At 42.0% G+C, this 23,969-nt stretch overlaps 9 protein-coding genes across 9 annotated transcripts; 3 read left to right on the top strand and 6 right to left on the bottom strand.

Moving 5' to 3' along the window:
* Nucleotides 1-1,038: 1,038 nt before the first annotated feature.
* Nucleotides 1,039-2,504, bottom strand: BCR41DRAFT_351337 (hypothetical protein). The gene has a single exon (XM_022023783.1). The coding sequence runs from the start codon at nucleotides 2,288-2,290 to the stop codon at nucleotides 1,220-1,222; it is 1,071 nt and encodes a 356-aa protein (XP_021882663.1). The 5' UTR covers nucleotides 2,291-2,504; the 3' UTR covers nucleotides 1,039-1,219.
* Nucleotides 2,505-2,864: 360 nt separating this feature from the next.
* On the bottom strand, nucleotides 2,865-3,866 carry BCR41DRAFT_351336 (hypothetical protein). Its single transcript, XM_022023782.1, has one exon. The coding sequence runs from the start codon at nucleotides 3,517-3,519 to the stop codon at nucleotides 3,292-3,294; it is 228 nt and encodes a 75-aa protein (XP_021882662.1). The 5' UTR covers nucleotides 3,520-3,866; the 3' UTR covers nucleotides 2,865-3,291.
* A 629-nt stretch (nucleotides 3,867-4,495) lies between these two features.
* Nucleotides 4,496-6,385, bottom strand: BCR41DRAFT_351332 (origin recognition complex subunit 4 C-terminus-domain-containing protein). The gene is made up of 6 exons (XM_022023781.1): nucleotides 6,282-6,385; nucleotides 5,934-6,149; nucleotides 5,615-5,812; nucleotides 5,300-5,521; nucleotides 5,129-5,215; nucleotides 4,496-5,028 (listed from the first exon to the last, which is right to left on the bottom strand). The coding sequence occupies exons 1-6, from the start codon at nucleotides 6,354-6,356 to the stop codon at nucleotides 4,678-4,680; spliced, it is 1,149 nt and encodes a 382-aa protein (XP_021882661.1). The 5' UTR covers nucleotides 6,357-6,385; the 3' UTR covers nucleotides 4,496-4,677.
* A 1,217-nt stretch (nucleotides 6,386-7,602) lies between these two features.
* BCR41DRAFT_303813 (hypothetical protein) lies at nucleotides 7,603-10,067 on the top strand (the record flags this gene model as incomplete). The annotated part of the gene is made up of 4 exons (XM_022020734.1): nucleotides 7,603-8,043; nucleotides 8,544-8,586; nucleotides 9,107-9,210; nucleotides 9,336-10,067. The coding sequence occupies 4 exons, from the start codon at nucleotides 7,603-7,605 to the stop codon at nucleotides 10,065-10,067; spliced, it is 1,320 nt and encodes a 439-aa protein (XP_021882660.1).
* A 157-nt stretch (nucleotides 10,068-10,224) lies between these two features.
* Nucleotides 10,225-12,156, bottom strand: BCR41DRAFT_321194 (amine oxidase). Its single transcript, XM_022021427.1, has 3 exons — nucleotides 12,059-12,156; nucleotides 11,268-11,978; nucleotides 10,225-11,151 (listed from the first exon to the last, which is right to left on the bottom strand). Exons 1-3 carry the CDS (start codon nucleotides 12,117-12,119, stop codon nucleotides 10,262-10,264), a joined length of 1,662 nt encoding a protein of 553 aa, XP_021882659.1. The 5' UTR covers nucleotides 12,120-12,156; the 3' UTR covers nucleotides 10,225-10,261.
* Nucleotides 12,157-13,144: 988 nt separating this feature from the next.
* Nucleotides 13,145-14,410, bottom strand: BCR41DRAFT_351323 (hypothetical protein). Its single transcript, XM_022023780.1, has one exon. The coding sequence runs from the start codon at nucleotides 14,384-14,386 to the stop codon at nucleotides 13,190-13,192; it is 1,197 nt and encodes a 398-aa protein (XP_021882658.1). The 5' UTR covers nucleotides 14,387-14,410; the 3' UTR covers nucleotides 13,145-13,189.
* Nucleotides 14,411-16,985: 2,575 nt separating this feature from the next.
* Nucleotides 16,986-18,234, top strand: BCR41DRAFT_303727 (NADP-dependent oxidoreductase domain-containing protein; the record flags this gene model as incomplete). The annotated part of the gene is made up of 3 exons (XM_022020728.1): nucleotides 16,986-17,420; nucleotides 17,512-17,545; nucleotides 17,678-18,234. 3 exons carry the CDS (start codon nucleotides 16,986-16,988, stop codon nucleotides 18,232-18,234), a joined length of 1,026 nt encoding a protein of 341 aa, XP_021882657.1.
* Nucleotides 18,235-18,436: 202 nt separating this feature from the next.
* Nucleotides 18,437-21,228, top strand: BCR41DRAFT_351318 (PAP2 superfamily-domain-containing protein). The gene is made up of 4 exons (XM_022023779.1): nucleotides 18,437-18,788; nucleotides 18,880-19,004; nucleotides 19,172-19,220; nucleotides 19,867-21,228. The coding sequence occupies exons 1-4, from the start codon at nucleotides 18,600-18,602 to the stop codon at nucleotides 21,109-21,111; spliced, it is 1,608 nt and encodes a 535-aa protein (XP_021882656.1). The 5' UTR covers nucleotides 18,437-18,599; the 3' UTR covers nucleotides 21,112-21,228.
* Nucleotides 21,229-22,163: 935 nt separating this feature from the next.
* Nucleotides 22,164-22,733, bottom strand: BCR41DRAFT_369778 (hypothetical protein; the record flags this gene model as incomplete). The annotated part of the gene is made up of 1 exon (XM_022026486.1): nucleotides 22,164-22,733. One exon carries the CDS (start codon nucleotides 22,731-22,733, stop codon nucleotides 22,164-22,166), a length of 570 nt encoding a protein of 189 aa, XP_021882655.1.
* Nucleotides 22,734-23,969: the final 1,236 nt, after the last annotated feature.

Genomic DNA, 23,969 nt, shown 5'->3' with positions numbered 1-23,969 from the left:
TCGCTTCCATTATCATTATCATTACCGCCGTCATCATCATCATTGTCATCATCTCCTCCATCGTCACAATCAGCTTCTCCGTTTATCCATCCTCAATATGGCTTATTTATCCGTGTCCTTGACTTTTCAGACCTTTACTACATTGTCTCAGACCCTTTCCTAGCTCATTTATTACCTCGAACGCCATCGCTTCATGCACTCTTGATCCGAGCTCCAAAACAATTCTCAGATGCTTCATTATCTGTCTTGGCTAATTCCTGTCCAAAACTGAAAACATTGGAGCTAATGGATTGTCCAGGGATTACGCAAAAGGGATTATCGGAAATCTTGAACCGTTGTCTTGAAGTATCAACATTGAATTTCGCAGGATGTAAACAACAGGGTCGAGATGGTTTGGTTACAGATAAGGTCCTTTCACAACTAGCTAATACGCCTTCAATTGCAAAATCATTACGCATCCTAAATTTGTCCAAGACAGGCGCCGGTGGTCATATTAGTAATACAAGCCGTAGTAGTACTAAAGTTCATTACCATCTTGAAACCCCAGAAACCCCACAGGAGCAGGAACAGACATGTACTACTACAACAGGCTTAGAAAAAGTATTGGGCTCTTGTTATAACTTGGTTTCCCTCAACCTCGCTCATTGTTTTGAAGCAGTGACGGATTCAACGCTTCAATGTTTATCTACCCTTTTCCCATCATCATTGCAGACTTTGAACATTGCATACTGTTCAGAAGTCACAGATGAGGGAATCTATTTCATTGCAAAACATTGCTTAGAACTCAGAGTATTGGACATCCAAGGTCTTGATAAAGTAACCTATCGAGGAATCTGGGAGATCCGTCGACACTGTCCTCAGTTTCAAAAGCTGATCATGCAATATGGACAACAGTCAGTCAGAGATGGCGAAGTGCCAGTTCTGAGGGTGAGAGGCTGGACTCGTGTGAGATACTCGCGAACTTTTTGAAATAGTCTATTATTAGTTTCAAAATACTATAATTACTCTTGACTTTCCTTTTCTTTTATTACTGCAACTCTGCAACTAAAAAAAAAAAACAAAAACAAAAACAAAAAAGACTTTTTTAAACAAAACTATGGAAGTCTCCTACAACCCGCAATCTAAAATACACATTAATATACACATGTACACAACAAAGTTGCTGGTTGTGGTAGAGTAAAAAGTACAAGGGAGGAAAAGAGCCCCCAAAAAAGCTTGCTTAGATGCCCACGATATCAATCTCTGCGTCATCTTCACCCATCTCCATCTCATTGCCTTGAAGGTCATGCTTGACTGCGCACAAGACTAGCGTCTCCTCTGAGTTAAGGCTTCGTGCTGTTTGCTGGATCTGCATCTGAGTCTCTTGCGACCTGCGACCCGCGCTAGTGTTGGAGCGTTTCCTGCGAGGCTTATAAGGATGATGGGCTGCTGATGCCACTACATTCCAGAGTGCATCCTGTAGCTCAGTTACAGTAGAATCATGGTGAGACAACGATGACACTACGCCATTGCGTTTCCTATTACTGTGGCAACTATGGCTTGACCGGCGACTTCTAGGAGATACTGGATGGGATGATGGGTGAGAAGGAGAAGGAGAGCTGGATAACGAGGATGAGGATGAAGGATCACAAGATAGCTCGGGAGTCCTCTCTGCAGAGCATTGCTTCTGTTTCTCCAATGCTGCTCGCTCACGTTGTTCTGCAGCAAGAATCGATGCCATGGTCTGCATACAGCACGACTCAACGTACTGATATACTTCAACCAACGTGGCCTCATCCAGAGATGACAGATCAACTTCCATTTCTTCTACTTCATCTGCCTCTTCTTCTTCATGACCACCCTTCAAGATTCTGAAAAGGCCAGACATATGTTCAGGTCCTAGATCATTACTAATGCGGGTAACTAGATCTTCCTCCATGCGACGTTTATTAGGGTCCCGGGAGGCGACGGGTACTGACAAGTTAGCCAGTTGTTGTGGATTTTCTTTGCAGGCGACAGCAATAGGGATTACATCATCTGCAATGATCGTTTCAGTAGTGAGCATAGGAAAATTCACAGAGCTGATGGATGCATCGCACGATGTAGCTATTGCGGACTTCTCCACTTCCTCGTCATCTTCAGGGTCCTTAGAATCATCATTATCAGATTCTGAACTAGACTCCGAACCGGACTCATAATCGAAGGCAGTATCTTCGTTGAATCCATAGTAATTGGCCAGTGCAAGATCGTGGTAGGTGCTGTCATTTTGCAAATCTAACTCACGAGGAGATACAGATGCTGATACATCCATCGAACTAGACCCCACAATCAAGTCTGCGACATTCACAGTCGCAGGAGTATCGAAGGTAGATGGAGCCAGATCGAACACAAACTCATCATAAGCTTGGTCATCAGGGATGTCACTATTGGTCTCCCATCCGAGAGATACATTTCCAAGCAAGCTATCCAAGCCATTGTCAAGCTGAAAGGGGTCTGAAGAGAGGGTCTGTGGGTCAAACGCACTTCTTTTTGTTGATTGATAACATGTGAAATGACCCAATGTTTCGAAGGGACGAACAGTGTTGTATAAGAAAAGACAAATTGAGCGTTGGAGGGTAGAGGTATGAGGAAAAGATGAGTGAATGTCCCTTACTCGCAAACAAAGCGAGCTTTTTTTTTTTTTTTTTTTTTTTTTTTTTTTGACAGATCGCGCAAGCACTCGACTTTTTTAATAAGATTAGACTTACGAGAACTCATCGGCCACCTGCCAGTCTTCCCACACTTTGGTCTGCAGTGCAGGTACCAAGAAGTCAGAGATGGAAAACGTTGGGCCACCATCCCCACTAGCTCCTGCTCCAATCGCGGAAGTATTCGAATGTTCAGCTGTAGACCCTGCAAAGCCGCTAAGCAGATTCAGCTGGTCTTTGAGTATCGCAGCATTGCAGAGACCATTGGGGAGCATAAAACTCCCCTCCGGATCATCGGGGGGGTTGTCAGCCAATGTTATTCTAGAGACACCACAATGGAATGAGAGCAGCATATTTCACATGAGCAAGAGATATTTCTTTAAGAGGGAATGACAGAGAGGAATAAGAAAGCCATCGATGCAAAGTGATGGGAATATGAAATGAACCCAAATCAAATAAGTAAAATACACACGAATGCGTGGGAATTACACGGCCATCAAAGTGGGATCGTAGTGTGGTGTGGTAATTCTCTCACTTAGCTAGGATAGACTACAAGTCCATGATGCTCGGGTGACAAAATGAGAAGGTAGACTCCAATTGACGAAGAATGCACTCGACAAAGAGGTTAGCGTATATTCCCTTCTTTTCTGCTCCCTTGTTTCCCTTCAATCCTATTACGCACTAGTGCATGCAGATAGTCTCTACAGAGACAATCTATTAAGCATCCCGTTGTTTGCAACACAAGACAAATAAATTGCACCACTCGACCCGAATCTGTCCCAGCCAACCAAATACAAAAGACAGCCAGCCCAGAGAGCATTTTTCTGCATCCACCTTGCATGAGCGCTACCATTGCTGCTACACGCAAAAGAATTATCAGGCGGACAAGCAAAAAATTAAGCACACTCTTGTCAAGTGAGCAAGGGCTTGTGGAACAGATGAAAATTTTTTCTAAATGTCAACAAATGCTCTTTTTCATCCTTTGCCCAAAGTAATGGCGTTTTAAAAGGATGTAGAAGGGATTAAGGGGACCCAACTACGTGTTTTCGTGGATATTAGGCCACAACGCCGACTTACCCTCCCATGGTTGAATGAACGAATCTTGGAAATAATGAAGTTCAGCGTGTAATCCCAAGCAAAAAGACAAAGAAATCGACTCAAGATATTGCTATCAGTAGCGTAAAGGGCAACGGGTAGAGGTATCGGAGGTATGGTCTTGAGGAATCCAACTTGATAAAGAGATGAATATTCGATAAACAAGAGTTGAGTCAGCTCACAACGAAGGGTGAGTCGACTCGAAAACGCGGTGAGGATGGAAGTGGATGTTGCTCCAAGTACAATATTGAGAAGCCTTTGCAAGGTAGCTTTGCGATTTCGGACGAGATCAGACTACTGAGCAAGAGGTAAATGAATGGATCAGAGTAGACAACGGAATGGGTTTGTCGCGGATGAAGTAGAATTCAGACAAACAAATAGTCTTTGCTTTGATTCTCAAGAGAGAAGACAGAAGTAAAGAGTTGGAAGGGGAGATGAAAGAGGTTAAAGAGGAACGGTGAGGATAAAAAGAAAGAAAATAAAGAATGAGAAAAAAGCTTGTCTCCTTTTTTAAAAGTCAAAATTTGTTTTGTTCTCCGATAGAAAAAGAAGAACAGAGCCCTCAACAAAGGGTGTAGATGTCGATCATGATGTCCTGTCTTAGGTAAACGCCAAGCATAACCATTGGTTCCCTTATGTGTTTTATCATTTAATCGTGCTTTTTTCTTTATTATAATTATGATTGTCGTCTGGCTGCCCATCGCGCTATCAGAGTGGGGCAATCGCGATGTTTGAGTACAATGTCTGCGATTTGGCTCGAGTCAAGCATCACTTGCATCATCCGATATTCTTTCGGACCCTTGCCAGAGGCATCTGCTGGTCGTAGTAGCTCTGTTTCCACCAAGTGTTCAAATGCCTGGAAACGAAACCTTAGTTACTAGTATTGTTATTATTATTTCCATGATTCCAATCGACCTCATTTGCTCACCTTTAATGCGACGGCCTTCTTGTAGAGGCGCAATGATACACTATCAGTAGATCCAATTGATCCTCCACTGCCTAAGGTTAAAGAGCTGGAGCCAGAGGCTCCCTTCAAAACTGCCATATCCATAAACTCCTTGTATTCATCATAAACCATCTCGAAGTTGAATGAGACAATCTCTCTCTCCACAAGGTGCTTGATCGCAATCAATAATGAAAGCTCAAGTAAAGATATGCCTTTCAACAACTCTGTCTTGTTGTCAACACGCTGTTGTAGGCCAGACTCGTAAAATTGTGGAGGTCGCAAATAGGGGTTTGTCTCTGAGAGGCTTGCCACTGGTCCAAACTAAAAGACACGAGATATCATCAGTCTATGTTTTATCGAAACCTTCTAATGCCAAAAAAAGGAAAAGAAAAAATAGACCCTTTTTGATCTCAAGACGTACACACAAACGAAAGAACCCACGGATATCCTTCATCAGATCAAATATTCTCTGCATGATCTTGGAAAAGCCACTGTCATCAAAGAGCATCTATTGAGGTAACTGTTTTTCAGTTCAACGTTTTTTGTTGTTGTAAGCATGTGACTGATCGCCAGAGATTTGTTTTGGTTGTACCTTAACATGATCATTAAACTCGTTTATGAAAGCTTCTTTTTCGTTTACATCTTCGCCCACGTAGACACCATCCTCGAGCTCAATGTTCATATCTTCTAGGGAAAGCAATAGCATATTCTGGCAAATTTCTATAAAATCATAGTAGCTCTCTGGAGGGAATGTATAATATTGTCGGTGCGAGAATCTTGATTTAACACGCTTCTCCAGCAGCTCTAACGCATCCTAAATATGTCGAGTAAGTAGTAGCCATTAATTTTTTATACTACTGAGTTTTTTGGTTATTTTTTTTTCTTTGTTCCTGGAAACCAATCCTACCATACGGCATGATACCCCGATGACAGCAATTGGCCACTCTGCACTTTGTGCAATATCGAATAGATTGTATAAAAGGGATTGCTTTGTGTGTTGAGCAAACAGATCAAATTCTTCCATAACAAAAATGATTGGATATTGATCCCTGGTTCCACTTTTCAAGAATGAGAGTAGTGAGGGAAGAGAATCTGCAAAGGATACCTAATTGTGTATACGAGACAATTAGAAGGCGAATCGAATCGGCCAATTTCGTGGCTTTCAGAAATTACTCTAAAACTAAGAATTGACCAGGCAACACAGTAGACTTTTTTTTTTGTTTTACATTGCTGTTAGCCATTCCAGACTCCCCTTCTCGTGATAGCTGACGCATGATTTCTTTTAAAGCCATCCTGTCATCTGTCTGTACAAGCCCATTGAGACGGATCACCATAAAGTCTTTGCGAGCCTCATTATCAACAGCCATATCCTGGTCTGTCTCTTCTGTTATCCGTGCAGCTCCAAATAGATTCTCCATTTCATTCAATGCCTTGCGAACAAGCTATTACAATAACAATGTGGACATCAATATTAAATCACACAAGAATCTGAGAAAGAAGCAATAGGGATAAGGAGTCTCAGAGACAGCTTTCTCATATCAAGATCTTCTTGAAAGATGAACATGGTCCCCTACCATAGTCTTTCCGGTTCCACGGGGACCAAGAATCAGACACGAGTTACTCTCACCCATTTCTATTGTCTGCCGCATCAGATCAGCAATTTTTCTGACAGGGCATAGCAATTTCTTCACTGTGAGGATTGGTATAGAGCTATAAAGTTTTACAGAGAAATGAACCTCTTTTATCAAATAACATCTCCTTACTTGTATTGCTCTTCCAAACCCACTAACGATGGAGGGAGTGTTCGCTCAGAGAGTCGTGCCAAGATGGCACATTTAGCCATTTCAACCCAGTTGTTCAAGCTCATGAATGTGATGGAGTTCAGTGTTTCTTTTGAATCTCGTCAGGATTTCGATTAGGATTTGGATTTGAAATGCCTTTGAATGTGAAGGTGTAGAAACGCGAATTAGTATTGCCGCCATTTTTTTTTTTGGATGTTTGTGCCCTAGTTCTTTATTTGATTTCGCAGTCACATACTTGAGTTTCTACAAGCGGGCGAAGCAATTAAATCAAACGGAAGATTGTTACTTGTTTCTTTGGGATCAAAGAGCGAGAATATCATCTGCTATTGGCCCTTCCTACCATCGAATTTTAATTGAACTTGGTGATCAAGCCATGTCCTGAATTTACAAATAAATCTAGTCTATTAATCACAATTGAGGATGGGAAAAGGAGGTTAACGATCAATGAACTCTGGAAATATAGATGTCAGCAAGACAAAGATTTAATACAGGTCTTTTTTGGTAACACCTTCTTCAATTGTCAATAACTCAGTTCCGTGTGTCGGGTAACCTCTTGATTGTAAATAAAATAAAATATTAATAAAAATGAGTCTCCGCTTGAATGATTACGCTCACAGGAATTCATGCAGAAACATTCAGGTTTGGATCCGAGACTGGAAGTGCCTGATTTGGAAGCGACTGCTTTAGGTTATGACCATGAAGTCCGCCTTGGTAGTAAATAGTCTGTAGTCTGGTTGTCATCGTCATTGCAATGCCTCGATGGGATGATTGTGTTGAATCAATAGACTGTTGAATCGTGACAGCTCTATTATATTTGCCTGATGTTTAGTTTCATGTTTTACGAATGTTGAAGTAAGTTTGTTTTTCTCAGCCGAGTTCGCCTCCCAGACATCCTGAACACAAACGGCTCTTTTTTTTTTTTTTTTTTTTTTCTTTTTCTTTTTCTTTATAACCTATTCCTTCAAATACACAACCCCATTTGCTATTCTCTTCCGCTCCATTCACAGTATTTCTCAGCTTTTTTTACCACTCTTGCACACTTCATTTTATAACTTTACAACCACTCCTCCGACATTCAATTCCGATCAATTCAATGGCTAATAACAACAATCAGGACATCAATAACTCTATATCCTTGTCTTCGTCATCCTCTTCCTCTTTATCTAACGAATTATCGTCTCCGTTGCCCACATCTTCTCTCTCAAGTTCTCCTTTACCTTCATTCACTGGCTCTCCAAGGAACTCCACTACAACTTCAGTTACTTTGACTTTTCCTTCAGACTGCGATGATAAAACTCCCAAGTCTGAGGCTCTATCTAAACAAAGGTCCAAAAATGGTTACATTGCGCGAGTTGGCTTTGATACCCTGGATTGCGAGGATACTGTTCAATATGCACTGACACTTCAAGCCAGGACAGATAAATGGAAACGGGCTAAGAACACCCGAACTTTTTTGGTGTGCACTGACCTGAGCGATTATAGTTCTCATGCATTACAGTGGGTCATGGAAAATATGGTCGAGGATGGTGATGAGGTAAGGTTATAAATGAAAAGGATGTATGCACGGTGCTTGAACTCCCTTTTCATCTTCTTTCCAGAGGAATCGGCCATCACAATGGCACTGGACTTGTGGGACAAATGTATTTTCGTACCATGATTGGAAATCGAACTAGCAAAAGAAAAAAAAAGAAAAAATGGACTACATTTGGAAAGCTCTGATTGGATTGAAGTCACAAACATCGAGTATCTGTGGGGCCTTTTTGCTGTGCTTGTGTCCCCAGACCAAATTGTGATATACCAACTTCCGTTTCACAGCCGTGCTTGCGCAAGATAAAGAAAAAATGCACCCTTTGATTCCCGCCCCTCTCTTTTTTTTTTTTTTTTTTTTTTTTTTTCTTTGGACCCATCCCCAGGAGAGCCAAACCTTGTCGCGGGATTGTAATTATAATCATATTAGTCCATCGATGGTTTTTATTTAATCGTCCTTTTTTTTTTTTTTTTTTTTTTTTTTGATGCCTGTATTGCAATTAATAGATCGTTGCGTTGCGTGTTGTGCCAATGGAGTTACGGGACTCTTGTAAGTGTAACTTAGTTTACTTTTTATTTTGTTTTAGTGGTTCACTAAAGAAATAACAAGGACAGTCTAATATAGAGTTCGAAGGCTGAATCGGGGGCACAACAGTCAACTGGATTGGCCACCAATGGACACTTAAAACAACAGATCTGGTGACACACGGGCCACAACTTGACACCAATCAGGGATGCTCTTGTAAATTTGATCATGCAACAACAGAAAGTACCCAGGACTTTTTCTTTTTTTTTTTTTTTTTTTTTTTCCTTTTTTCCAACTGGAATGGAATGGCGCCTGAGGACATGGAGTTGAGTTGTACAAATGACGTTGATAGACAGCAAAGAAGACGAAGATTAATCAGGATGTCTGATTTACGTATAAGATACAGGGTTAGAACTTCACGATTGGCACACATTCATTATTTTTGTCTCCTAAATAATTTAAACAATTCTTGTACTATGACGTCTAGTTGCCAAAAATGGAGTCCCATCATTTCACGGACAAGAATTCGCTGCCCGGGAAGAAGCAACCAAAATTATGGAAATGATTAGAGAAAGAAACAAATCCAAAGAGATCAATATAGTTGTAGAGTGTCTGGTTGGCTTTGTACGCGATACGATTCAGCACATGGTAATGTGAATCATAGGAGAAATGGTGATACTATACAGGACATTCAATGGGTTGCGATTGAGAGAAGATCAAAGATTTGAACTAACATATTTCTTTGCTAATTTTTTTTATAAAAAAAACTTCAGATCAAAATGTATGAGCCAACAATGTTGGTTGTAGGGACCCGAGGGCATAGCAAAGTAAAAGGGTTTCTTTTGGGGAGCATATCGCGTTATTGTCTCCACTATTCACCTATTCCTGTCATAGTGGTTCGCCCTGCTAGCAAACTGGTCAAGTCTAAGAATAAATCTAAAGGCATTTTTCGACGGCGCACTTCTTTTCAAGTGGATGCAGAGGAGATTAGAGATACACAACCACAACTATTTTATTCTAGTCCAGTGTCCCGTCAGACGTCTCGGAGCTCATCAGACACAAATGATACTATCTCCAAAGTCACCATGGAAGAGTTGGGACGTAAGGACTCCAGGAGCCCTGAGCCATCATATCCCTATCATCAGCACCATCGACATTCATTAACGGCTGCTGAGAAGGCATCAGCTGCGAAAAAGGGATCCATGCCCTCTATCTTTTCTATCAATCCGACATCCACTTTGACACCACCTACTCCTTCTGATTCTATTAGTTCTTCTTTGAGCTATGCATCTGCCATGTTATCATCCTCGCCTCCTGCCAACAAACCATCACCGCCTCCAGAGGGGTTCATCAAGATGAGGAAAAGTGTAACATCTGATGGAATCTCAGGGTCCTATTGGTCAGACAAGGAAAAGAATGCAGACAGGGAAAAGAAATCAGGTAATCGAGGAGTATTCGCCAAGCTCTCGGGGTCAATTTTTTCAGGGCCAAGGACTCGAGCTTAGAATCCTAATGGGATGTAAGGAAGCGCAAACCTATTTGTATAATAGAAATATATCAGATACCAGCTCATTTCCATCAAATAAATGTGAACTTTTTTTTTTTTTTTTTTTTGTCGTATCATTTCTTCCTTGAGAAAATAGGGTAATAAGAACTTAGTTCAATCAAATATCTTTATTAGACTTTTCTATGCTACGACCTACACAAGAGACTGTCTCAAAATTTTAACTGCCTCTCGGCGACCGGACATGAGTGCGCCTTGGATGCTAGCAAAGTGACTAGAGGATGTATGTTCGCCTGCAAAGAAGACTCTCCCCAACTCTGGATCATTTACAGCTATTAACTTATTTGAAGCTGGAACATTATCCGTGCCCTCCTCAATGGTATCAGTAGTGCTCATACTATCGCGTCTGACCCCAACAGGAACTTGAAAGGCTTCAATGTCTTGAGGTGTAGCGCCTATAGGGATACTTGAGTAAGACCCACGGGCAAAGGGATCTTGATTCCATCTTGACATGAATGAGATTTTTGGCCAGACGGCTTCACCTCCATTAGTCCTGTCATTATCAATGGTCATGATATCGTAGTAATGAGCTAAATGACACATGTAAACGTATCGGGCTTCGTCATCTGTTAAACATTCCATCAATTCTGCAGCGCGATTGGTGGCATATCCAATCAGGATTGGCATGTTGTAGACTGGCATCAGGGACGAGTAATTAGCTAGATCCCGCATCAACACTGTCAGAGCTTCGATTTGTCTGCTATTCAAACAAAAACGAGCTATTAAATTAGAAGAAGGAGATTTAGTAAATTCTTCCGAGGGGAGACAGTTGATGAAATGCACATTGGGAGACCAAAAACACGTTGGGAAGAAGAGGAAGATTTTAAACATGGTTCCAAAGCCAAGGTTTCGAATTGCATTTTGCTTAGAAATAGGTAAAGGGGGGTTAAAAAATGGAGTGCTAGTAGCTGCTGTTGATGCTTCTGTTCTTGTCTGGAGGGTTTTGAGGACGCCGAGGGGAAGGGTGACCAGGATTTGGTCCGCAGTGAAGGAACCATGATTTGTTGTGACGTCGACTTGAAATTCTATTCATGTGAGTGATTGGGAATAGATACGCACAAGATATTCAGGCTAAATGGTTACAAATTGATGAATTGATATATTAAAACCGCACAGAGAAACTATGTAACATTTCTTTTACCATTGTATTCGATGCCTTCGACAACGTGCTCCAGTAACGCAGTAAGGTTCTCCTTTTCCTTCTCCTCCAGCTGAACCTTCAGTACATTAACCACACGGTCAAGTCCATTGGTGACCAGACAATGTTCACCAGGAAAGATCTTTTCAGCATCCATGTATTTCATAGACACTCGCTCTAGGGGAATGGCGTTTTCGTCCGCCCAATACATGGCCAACCCTGGTATCACTCTCTTCATAATAGGGCTCATGTATGTTTTCTCGTCATTCGGATCCTCGCTCTGGTACTTTTTGATATAATCTGTCAGCCATTGACGTAAAGAAAGGTTCTCTGGGATCTGATCACGACAGGTTCTTGCAAACTCTTGCCCTTCATCCAAAATATCCCAAACAATTTTCCAATAATGATTACTCTCCTCTTCAGGCAGATGTATTATACCAGGACCAGGTTGACTAAACATGATATCGCTGTCTGTATGAATGTACTTGACTTTGGCTTGGTTGAGAAGGGAGTAGAGTGGATTCGAAGGGTCGACACCATGAATCCAGGAAGCACCAAAATCAAAGGCGAGAGAAGAGGAACCAGTGGGTACAAGAGCTGATGCCTCGAACGAGGGAGAGATCAGGCTATGGTGAGTGGCAATCCGACCGCCCAGACGATTCCGAGCTTCCAAAAGAGTGACTCTGATATTGGGGTCCTTAGTCAGCTCCAGCGCTGAAATAATAAAATAGCAGATGTTAGCTGCTAATAGCTTTTTATCCTTTTAATATATTGATTTTATTTTATTTTTTTACCTGCGCTCAAACCAGCCATCCCTCCACCAACGACAATGACATGCTTGCACTGAATGGTCATAGCAATAAGAATGAAGGAATGAATAAGAATGATTAGGATGCTTTGGATGTTTTTTTTTTTTTTTTTTTTTTTTTTCTTTATTTTACTCCGATATCCTAGAGCCAAAAAACTCAAATATGCTTTTTTAATTGAAACCATGAATGTCTGCGCAAATTGTATTCGCCAAAACGTTAGCAATCCTTGATGTAACTTGTCAACCCATCACTATATTTTATTCCAGTGGCATGATGCGTGAAATATAACTTTCTCACAGGGATAGGAATTTACAGATTCACCATTTGGGACGCAATCCTTTTTCTGTGTCCTGCTGTGTTTAGCTTTACTTTCTTCACCACCTCATAGCGATAGCGCTTCTTCAATAATGAGTGGTCTTATGTAAGAGCTGTATCAGCAGAATTCTACTTTCATTCACCATGCGCTCAAAGTGGTCAGCATACACACTCTCAGTCAAAATCTATTTTTGATAAAGTAACCTGTATGCTGATCCTCGATTATTCATGGATTTTTGTTGATAAAGAGTATAAAAGACATTGGATAGCCCTCCTCGTCCTCGTAATCGCTAATATATAGCATAAAGTCATATAAAGCAGTGTCAGTTTACCGAGGGTAATAAAAAAAATTTCCTATCTATTACCTGTCAGTTGTCACGTGAAAATCAGTGTATCCACAACTTCTATCTAATACGGATACGTACATATCAAACCTTCACACCACTTTTATATGAAATACTAGAATAGAAATCAATTAAAAGAAAGGAGAGAGCAGAATTGGCACATAATATGCGACTACAGAAAACTACTCCATGTTCCTTGGTTCCTTGGTTCTTGGACCATTGCGCCATTTTTGTCGAATGAAAGGGAGGTTGGTTGTTACAAGGGCATAATTGTGGTTTCTCATTCCTTCATTCCTCACATTAACCAATTTTTAACATTTTTTCGAGTTACAACACTCTGTCCAGCCCTTCCGCTACAACTTCCACCAGACAGTTGACTTTAGATATTAGATGCGTCAATGCTTGAACTGATATGCGCTTTAATTCTATAATTCTAACCGAAGGTTGCACTATAATCCTAACTATGAAGATCGTTGTAATACTTATTCAAAGACGAGGATACCAAGAGCTGCTCAACTTCATTTAAAGCAACTCTCTCTCGATCACGTAATTCACCTTCCATGGTGAGCATCCTATCGAGAATCGAATATATCACGTCTTTCTTAAACTTGTATCGTCTAGCCGAATTGGAAGCCCTCCAAGACCCGCCTTTGAACTTATTAAGCCGCCAGATAGAAGGATAGTCATTGTGCCCATAAAACCATTCATTCCAATGCTCTCGGAGAGAATGTTTTTGATGGAGCATGTCATATTTATCAATAGTGACCTCCATTTGAGGCGTTGCAAGCGAGTTTTCAAGGTTTTGTATTTCTTTAATTCTGCTATCCGTCCAAAGCTTCTTGAACCGCTTTTGTACTAATGGGATATCCTGGCCCACTTCATCCTGCTGTTTCTGCCCTGGCTCTTGCTGAGCCTGTTCTTGTTGCTGATTCAATTCTTGAATGTTCTGACCTTGCTCGTAGTTTTGATCTTGATCTTGATCTTGATTATTGTCCTGATTCATCTGTTGTTGTTCTAACCCTTGTCCATGTTGTTCCTGGGCCTGCCGCTGGGTGGGCTTCTGCTTCTGAAGTCGAGATTGATTGGACGCCAACCCCAATCCCTTTGCAGGTTGCATGTTAGAAGTTAGGCCCAGTGACACACTCTCTTCCGCCACAGAAACTTGAAGTTGCTGTGCCACTTGCTTCATGATATTTAGCATACTAGCGGCAAAACGATTGAATTCACCTGAAACTGCCAATGCAGTCGCTTCCGACTGTCGATGCCTTTCATCGATAAAGTCTCCTTTAAGAGTTCGCGTGTTTGAGGAAATTTCGTCTGCCCTTTGAGTTAAATTGTCAATAGACGCCTGTACATGCTGAAGGTCATGACCAAGCTTCGTACTGACTCCTCGGAGTTCATTCACGATAGCAGGTGAGTTAGCATTAAGGCTATCCAAGTACGGGGATGTAGCGTTTGCCATAGCATCCTTGAGCGCCAATCGATACGAGTGGAATTGCGGATCTTGAAACACTTTGTGTCTAAATATTCCGTGAAGTGAGTAATTGGACAAGTGGTTTTCACTAGAGATATCCATGAGAACGACCGCATCCTGGAGTATGACCTTCCGTAAGTGAGCCAGGAGGCTCAAAATGTTGATGGCGGGGACATCCATGTGACTGACTGAAAGACGTGTATGTTCGGGTCGCCCGTAACAGATTTCTCTATCCTCCATGATGTTCTGTATGCGTTTCTTCCAATCAGGATGACCATCAAAGTACGACTCGATAAAAGGGAAGATCTTTATCTGAAGTTCATTCGGAGGAAGCAGAACGTTACGCACATACCATGGGCGTTCATTAAAAGAGGTGAAGCCAGACATTTTAAAGGCAACGGTACTGATCGCGAGGTCCAAATAATGCGTCATGAGGCGGTTCATGCTCCAGTGCGCATGCTTTTCAATGTCCTGAATCTCACACCCATTTTGATGCGCAAAGCGAGCTCCAGCACCGCGGTGATAGTGGGTTGGCTTGTTAATGGGGATGTTAGCCCCATCAAACAAATGAGACTGACCCATGTAGTGCGCTGCTTGGGAAAGCTCAGTTTTTTGACTTGGATCGGATGTGCTCACCCAAAGATATCGGTTGTACCAATCCTCTTCGTCTGCAAAATTAGGCACTGTGACATCAGAGCACTACAAAAATAAGAAGCATCTTCGGTGTTATTAATATAGTCAAAATGGCACTTATTCTAATACTAAAGTAGCTATTGATCGCTTACCTGCCAAAGCTCAAAGAGATAAAACCCAAGGGCGCCAATTGGGCATACCTCCACATTTTTATTCCTAATGATTGCTGTCATACACTCTTTGCCATCACGGTTTACTTTTCCTTGCAGCATTGTAAGGACGATGCCGAGCACAAATTGGCCATTATTGGTCTCCTTGCGTCCAAAATTGATGGCCTGTATGTCTGCCAATGTAGCCTTCCTCATATTCTCCCCTCGAGTCATCATAAAAAAAGACCATGCTGCAATGCCTCGGTCTCGTAGCCCTTTAACTTTGTGATTATTGGATTTCCCAAGCGACGAGTAGTTATGTCTCCAGCCTTGTCTCATCACCTCCTTTAAGTGGTAAATCTCCTCACCCTGATCAACACAAAATGTTCTCATTTTCTTTGCTGTTTTGGTCTGCCCTAATCTGCGTTTATAGCCTTCCATGAGAGTGATAATTGAATGAGTTCTAGGATGTTGCTCATGCATCATATCTGGACGATTCCTCTGGCTGTTGTAAAGATCTATAACAGCCTTGATATATGCGTCTGCTGTTTCGAATGACACTGGCTCTGCCTCCAAGTATTTCATAAGCTCGAAAGAAGTTACAGAGCCCTTCAACTTGGCATTGACACGAAGCGGAAGCACAGCATCTCGATGGTTAATATCGTTGTCCGGTATAAATGGTTTTTCTTCCAAATTCTCTTTCATGTACATTAGGAACTTGTTTGCCCTGACGCTGAAATCGCTTCCATATCCTTTTCGAGTACACCAGGCCTTGAGAATAGGAGAATAGGAAAGGAATCGCAGAGCGAATCAGAATAAGCACATGCTTTAACTCTATCTCATTTTATAATTGAAAAACGTGCGTGCGATCTTTACCTCCCAATGCTGCTGGTATCGGATGTAAGTCTTCTTAGTGCTATCTGCAAGCTGATGGCGACGCTGTTCTTCAGTGTTTACTTGGGCTTCAAACTCCTTGACTCTCAAGACATTTAGTCTCTGGATTTGTTCCTCGCTTTGTAAATGGGGAGTGACTACTTGAGAAGAGCTTGTTCCTGAGTATGAAACTACTGTATCAGCTTGAGCCTTTCGTTTCCGTGGCCGGCTCTGTGTAGCCTGTCGCGAAGCTGGTAATGAAGCTGGTAATGAAGCTGGTAATGAAGCTGGTAATGAAGATGGTAATGAGGCTGGTAATAATAGTGCTTGCTAATGATAAAAAAGAAAATGAAATTTCTTCAGAATGAGGTTGATCAATGGACATGGAGATTCATTTACCTCGAATTAACTTAAGTGTTTTACTTGGGCAAAGGCTTCCCGCGGAGGGAGCTGAAGAATAGCTTTCAGACGAGTCCGCAAGAATACCACTGTCTCTCCTTTCGGCAGCGCTCATGAAGGTAGAATGAAGAATGGTGGTAAGGTAAGGTGTTTTGGGCGAATTTTTTTTTTTTAAGTTCTTTCGAATGGCTTAGGGACAGTATTTTTGTAGGAAATTGCCAGTCATGCCCGGGTAATTTTTTTCATATCGATAAATATATTTCTTATTCATTTCAATTCAATCGGCGGACTTTATATAATTTTTTTTACCAACTTTTAGAAAACACCTTCACAGTATTGAAGCCTGAATGACGTTGCATTGCGCTGTTTTCTTGTGTCCTGTAATTTGATAAAGAGAAGTGAGATCTGCGACTCAATTTTTAGCCGTTGAATTGGAATGTCGCTGTGCCGCCAAATTTGAAAAACCAGAGAGAGCGTTTAATAAAGGCACACATGGTTCATGTTCTGACATTTTACTTCTCACACTTCTTTTTTCGTTTGGAGGGGGAGTGTATGCATGGCTCATTAAACTCTACATGTTCGTCATATTTCTTTGGGGTTCAACTAGAGTCTTTTTTTTTATTCTTTCATTCTTTCATTCCTCAGCTCCATTGATTCATTCATTCCCAACTCTTTGTTTTCATATTACCCTAATCATGCCAGACATTACTCAATCTGACCAACAAATGATACCTTCTAATGTCCCTCAGGACCATTTAGAGATGTCTCCTATTATCTATGGCACTTCTGCATTTGCGCAGCTCTATAACCCAATCAAGGCTCATTGGCCAGCAGAAGCATGTAAACGAGCCATCGATCGAGGCATCAACACCTTTGATACTTCCCCCTATTATGGGAACTCTGAACATGTTCTCGGCAAATCTCTCCTCAGCATCTCAGACACTCATCCTCGATCTACCTATTATCTATCAACAAAAGTGGGACGATATGGATTAAAGAAGACCGAATTTGATTACTCAAAAGAGAGGGTTAGAGCATCGGTAGAGGAGAGTATGAGGAGAATGCATACAGATTATCTGGACATTGTGTTTGCACACGATGTTGAGTTTGTCTCTGTGGACAAGGCAGTTGAAGCAGTTGAAGAGTTGTTCAGACTGAAGGTAAATTTTTTTTTTTTTTTTTTTTTGTGAAACAAAAAACGTTGGAGCAAGTCAGGTCCGATCTGATATCTTTTTTAAACCCCTCAAATAGGCTGAAGGTAAAATCAAGTGCGTTGGCATCAGTGGTAAGTTGAAGTTGATAAAGATGAATGTTATTTGGGAAAAGGAAAAAAAAACTGAGCTCTTCCCGATTTATCCCATTAATCCCATTAATCCCATTAATTCTTTTTTTTTTTTTTTTTTTTTTTTGGGCGCAGGCTATCCACTTCCTTATTTACTGGCATTGATCCCAGTGATCCACGAACGAATGGGACAAACACTTGACATCTTGATGACATATTGCCATTATAACCTACACAACACATTGTTGATGGACTACATTGGTCAATTCCGGGAATTGGGGATCAAAACGATTTGGAGTGCTTCTCCGGTCTCAATGGGCTTACTTCGTTCCAATACACCAGCACCAGACTGGCACCCAGCACCAAAGAAGCTTCGAGCTGCTGCACAAGATTGTATCCAGATCGTTGAACAGGCCTGTCCAGGTAAAGATTTAGCAGAGGTCGCGGTTAAATTTGGAATGAAGAAGCAAGGACGACAACATGGTGGATATGATGGGTTAGTCCTGGGGATGTCGAATGCGGACGAGGTGGAGCAAAATGTTCAGTGGTGGAAAGAAGTCCGAGAGATGAACCATGTAAACGGTGGCAAAAACAGCAAAGATGATCAGCAAAGAATCGAGGATGCAGTGAGGAAACGTTTACAGGAATTTGAGAAGATGGAATGGGCTTCACCACCTATTGACGACTGTTAATGTTAAACATTTAGTCTAGCGGAAATGGTTTCACTTCAAATAAACATCATCACCACCTCACTTACAAAAGGCATGCTCCGTGGGCCTAATTGACGTCCAACTTTGATACTTGCTTGAATGGCAAAAAAAATTTACCAGAGAGAGTTCCTGCATGGTATTGTCAACAGAAAATGACATGCACAAATCTTTTTCTTCCCGCCTACTTTTTACCCCTTTTCTTTCTTTTCTTATTGTCTGTCTGTCCTGTTCACTTTTTCATAAATTCATTCATCAGCCCTCATTCATCTCACATTCAACCGCAACTCATCTCGCCCTCTTTCTTTCTTCCTTCTCTTCTCATTTCTTTGACTGAGAAACGTCTCGTCATGGTGTCTGCATCTGCATCTGCATCTGAAAAGACAGCGCACCTAGACGAGGAGTACGACGTCGAGATCCCCGCTGGCATCGCTCCTGATGCTTACTACGATTCACAACTTACACCTCTACGTGCAGCTCTCCGTCGTTTCCTCTTGCCTTATGTTCGCAAAGAAACTTCTATTCTGCATTCAATGCAGGTAAAAAAGAGAGGCACTCAATGATGTTTTTCTCATCTGATTTTTTTTGCAGCAAAAACCTGATTCTTTTCTTTTTTTTTTTTGTGATCAGCTTAAAGTACGACATCCAGTGCTCGATGTATATTTCACAACGACAGCCTTCTCTGGTAACCATACCTTCTTCATGATCGCCTTGCCAGTACTCTTCTGGTTTGGCTTTTCTGAGATTGCTCGCGGGTAATGTTAACTCCTTTCTGCTCAACAAGTTTTTTTTTCTTCTATCTTCTTTTAAACGACCTGTCATACTATTAATTGCAATTGGGTACAAAAAAAACTTGAGAGCTATCTTTTTCTAACTGAAAACCTATTTTCTATTGTTTATGTCTCTCGTGTCTTTTAATTAGATTCACATTGATTGCTGCGATGGGTGTTTATTGGGCAGGATTTTTCAAGGTATGCCGTTCAAACAAGCTTTTTTCATCATGGAGAAACAGAAATAGGGAGCATGGCGATGACAGCGACAAACATGATCAGGATGCTTTTCTTGAAAACCAAATGATATATTTGTTCCAATTGATCGGAGATTATAAAGGACAGTAAAGGAAGTAGAGGAAGTAAAGGAAATGGGGGCTGTAACCATCACAGTGTACAATACAGCATAACTACATGGTCTTATTGTTTTAAAGCGCAACTGGTATAAAATCAGACTTCATTGGACATTGGTTTACTTGGAGAGTTGAAGGCTGTGGTGACGAATGGTTGACACATAAATGACACAGGAAAACACATCTAGTCTGACACATAAATGACACAGGAAAACATCTAGTTTGACACACTAGGCGGAGTCTAGCATCCAAGTAGTTCAATAGTTGCATTGATCAATCACGCAAACTCCATCTATTTTCTTGCTATCCAAAGGACCAGCGCAAACAAGGGCTCTCAATTGCCATGTGTACGGCGCATTTTTGCTGTGTGTGGAGCCTTGGATCCCCTCTTTCTCTTTCTGAGCACGACAGAGGATGCTCTCAAGCTTTGGCGCGTGGAGATATTTTTATTTAGGCGGTTTCATTAATTCCTGTTGATTCATCTGGCTATTTAGGACTACCTCTGTTTGCCTCGCCCACTATCACCTCCAATCGTTCGCCTCTCCCGCTCAAAATCGACCTGTCTAGAATATGGCTTCCCAAGTTCACATTCCACCAACGCTGTTTCGGTTGCTCTCTTCCTCTATTGCCATCTTCTTACTACAGATCCTGCATCATGGAGTCCCTACACCCGTGAACTCGCAATTCTAGGTCTGATCATCTATGCTGTATCAATCGTTTATGGCCGTCTCTACTGCGGAATGCATTCAATCACGGATTGTGTAGGAGGATCATTGATCGGAATCTCAATCTGGGCAGTGCAATGGACGTTCCGCCACACCATTGAATACTACATGGTTAGTCCCGTCTGGTGGGTTCCGCCAGTGGTAATTGGAACTGGTATCCTCTTGGTCTCAATCGTTCCAGATCCCGTAGATGACTGCCCTTGCTTTGACGATTGTGTCGCGTTTATTGCTGTGATCATGGGATTGATCCCCGCTAGCATTCACTTTGCATCGACCCCATATTCATCCAACTACCCTGTGCCAGCCACGATCCCTTATAGTAGTGAGCTTGGCGTCATTAAGAGTGTATTAAGGCTTGTGTTGGGAGTTACGATCCTGTTTGTTTGGCGATTGATGGCAAAGAAATTGCTCTACGTGGTGTTACCTCCAATCTACAAGCTCTTCAATTTGCCCTACCGCCCCCATTTCATCCCTGCAAGCACCTATAATACACTCTCAACATATCCAATTGGAAAGGTTCCATCTGTAATTGATCTTCCAAATATGTCTGGAAATGCAGAGATGGTGGGACTACAGTCCGCTATGGACGTGCATGAGAAATATTCACAAGCAGCAGCAGCAAAAGCAAAGGCTCAAGAGCAGGATGGTATTACCACGGGGTTAAGGGCGCGTAAAGGTCAGGGTGCTGTGGATCAAGAGATGAGCGTCGGAGAGAGGAGTACACTTTTGGAAAACAATCATCATCATCAGCGCGATAGTTCAGCTCTCAGCAGTACGACGACTGTGTGTGATGGTGAAGATTCGCAAGAGAAGAGCGGAACCGGACATAGTCGTTTTGAGGATGAAGCAGAAGCATTGATGAGAGTGGAAAGAATGCACCCACCTAAGAGTCGCTTCGATGTTGATATTGTCCAAAAGCTTGTGGTATATGCAGGTATTGGTGCGTTGGCTGTAGATGGAATCCCAATTTTGTTTGATCTCATGGGTCTCGCAGCTGCTCCGATACGTGTTTAAAGATATTCCTAGATAATAGCAGATAGAAGATGGTAATTTTTATCATATTGAAATATAGTCCGTCCCATTAAAAAACGAGACATTCCATCTATTGTAAAAAGAAGAAATGTATTAGAACACAGAAATAAATAAATAAATAAATTAACCAAGAAAAAAAAGTACTATCAAGCCAATACTTACAATTTTTTTAAGACGAAGGCCTTTCTGGACCTAGTCATGTTTGTAGTAGATTGTGTCCTACTGTTGTTGCCGGCTTGTCTCTCCCCCTCCTCCTGGACCCAGCAAAGGTCCTTTCGGTGGTCTTGATCCCCCTACTCCTCCTCCTCCTTCATCTGAAAATTTCCTTTTTGTGGGTCTGCTACTACCACCACCACTGCCACCACTGCCACCACTGCCACCACTGCCACCACTGCCACCACTGCCACCACTACCTCCACCGTCGCCACTACCGCTAGAAGCTTGGCCTTGAGTTCCTCCGTCCGGCGGCATATACTTTGCAGGTCGTTTTTGCTCTCTTGTCTGCGACTCACAGACCCTTGCGATGTTCTCAGCACCAACAGCATCTCGATCAAAGTATGCTTTACAATTTCGACAGTACTTGGATCGAAAAGGAACATTCTCCAATATACTGTCGCAGTGAGGCCGTGGACACTTGGCAGATGTGTAGTATTCATGACAACCTGCAATGGGGTAGTCTAGAGATTTTGCCTGTTCGAGCCAGATTTAATACTCGTTAAAAAAAAGACTCAAAAATTAAATGTCATTGATCAAAGGATTTTTTTTTTACCTTTTCAACAAGCTTCTTCATCAATATCCCATGCTTCGATACTTGTCCTCGGTTTGTCTTGAATGATCCTAGTCCAATACAGATCATCGCATTCGTATTGGCATCTCTTCTTCTTCCATTGCTTCCGCCCGCAAGCTTCAGAATTGCCTTGATCACATAATCAACCCATCCGTTCTGTGCTTTTCTATTATCCCAGCTATTCCGAACAAACCACCCGTCATTATAGAAATCGACAAGCGCCCTATATATAGTCTCCTTATTGTCGTCACTGGTCCCATGCTGCCTGGGTGTCATATTTAACTTCTACATTCTCGAGGAGACGGGATCTCTGCTTCCAGTTGATCTCACGCCGGGGACTGGGACTCGCCGGGGACAGTGGATTTGTGCTCGATGTACCTTCTTCAGCTGCTTCTTCTCCCTCATTGCCATCTAAGAATGGTTCATCAACTTCCAGCAAGTCAATATCGCTGATACCCAGCAAGATATCGTCATCTTCATTTCCGTCGTCGTCTCCATCATCACCACCATCGCCTGCACCATGGCCTGAAGACGAGGATCCCTGCTGAGCACTTGAAGAAGCCTGGACTGCTTGAGATCTTTGAGTATCCGAAGGTTGGGCAGCTTGCGAACCTCTTCCTCTTTTTTGCTTCGATGTGTCATAGGCAAGAAGTGTTAGGGTAAGGCCGTTTGTAAAGAACGATGTCCGTAGTTTCCTTCTAGGGCCATCATCAGATTGCAGTCCAACGTCCTTGTATCCTTTCAAGGAAAACAGCTCCTGCAACAATATCCCCTTGTGGTTAAGGATCTTGTCCTCTGCAGCCCCCTTGGTACTCATGTTTAGTTCCAACAATTGGACTATTTCCTCTCGAACTGTTGGGTTAGACCATAATACTCACGAAGACTTTCGCATGACTCCATTGTCCGCTTGGGGGGCCTCATTGTATCGTTTATTGATTGATTGATGTGATATAGTGATGATAATATTCGTCGTATGATTGAGGCAATCTGAGTTGATTCGTTCTACAGCCTGACTAACTTGATCTTTTTCTGTACAGCTCGACGAGACTTGATTTGTCGCATCATTTGCCTACTCGTCTTCTTGCGTTCCCTTGATGTATTTGGGTTGATAAACACTGCTAATAGAGTTTGTTGGGCCTGTTGAAACCAGAGGGAACCACAGCAACATATCATACCCAAGGTGATACAAATATCTCTGTTGGAGTGAGTGGTGAACTGTGTGTGGTTCAGATGTAGTGGACATAAACGGCGAAAGAATGCATCGAAAGGATGTGAGCGGTTATGAGAGCAAGGAAGAAGGGGTTGGTATGCCTGTTCAAGTCCTTGGCAAGAGAGCATGAGTAGCACATGCATAAACACATTTTGCTAAAACACAAGCAGAAGAAATGAACAAACTTTATTTTGGCGATCACTCCATAATCAAAAATACTCCTAGGAGAGGATCAAACGCATCGGTATTAATCTCGCTTCTGCTCTCCCTCCTTCCACAAGGCGCTGCACAATATCACCATTAACAGGGCGTCGTCTAGTAAGGAAGGGTACTAAGATAGTTCTTACTACAAGCAATAAGCGCATGCAACTACATCACTCCTATCTCCACCAATGATGCCGGAACCCGAGAGCCAACGAATATCTCTGCTTTAACGCAAAAGTGCTGGAGCTGTTGGAGCAAAGAGCATCATATGAGGCCATTCTCTGATAAAAAGAAGAAAGAAGACTTCTTTTCTTTTGTTGTTACCTTTGACAAGGATGTAGCCACTTGTTTCAAATCAGTTCCTACAGACCGAGTCAAATCTACCCATGTATTCACCACAGGAGCACAAAGATATAACTTTGTGTAGAGTATCCTCATGCATATTCTGCAGTCGATTGCTCTCTATTAAAGCTCTCTATTTTTTTATTGTTCGATGAGCTTTTCTTGCCAGAGAACAATGGAGTGAAAAAAAAAAAAAAAAAAAAAAAAAAAACAGACTTCCTTACGTCCCCCCTCGGTATGTGTATCTGTCTGAACACGTTCTAACTGACATCCTCTCGACAATCCTCCCAAGGCTGC

This window comes from Lobosporangium transversale (genome assembly GCF_002105155.1).
Source record: "Lobosporangium transversale strain NRRL 3116 chromosome Unknown BCR41scaffold_13, whole genome shotgun sequence".
NCBI classification, from domain to species: domain Eukaryota; kingdom Fungi; phylum Mortierellomycota; class Mortierellomycetes; order Mortierellales; family Mortierellaceae; genus Lobosporangium; species Lobosporangium transversale.
This window is presented reverse-complemented; position numbering and strand designations above follow the sequence as displayed.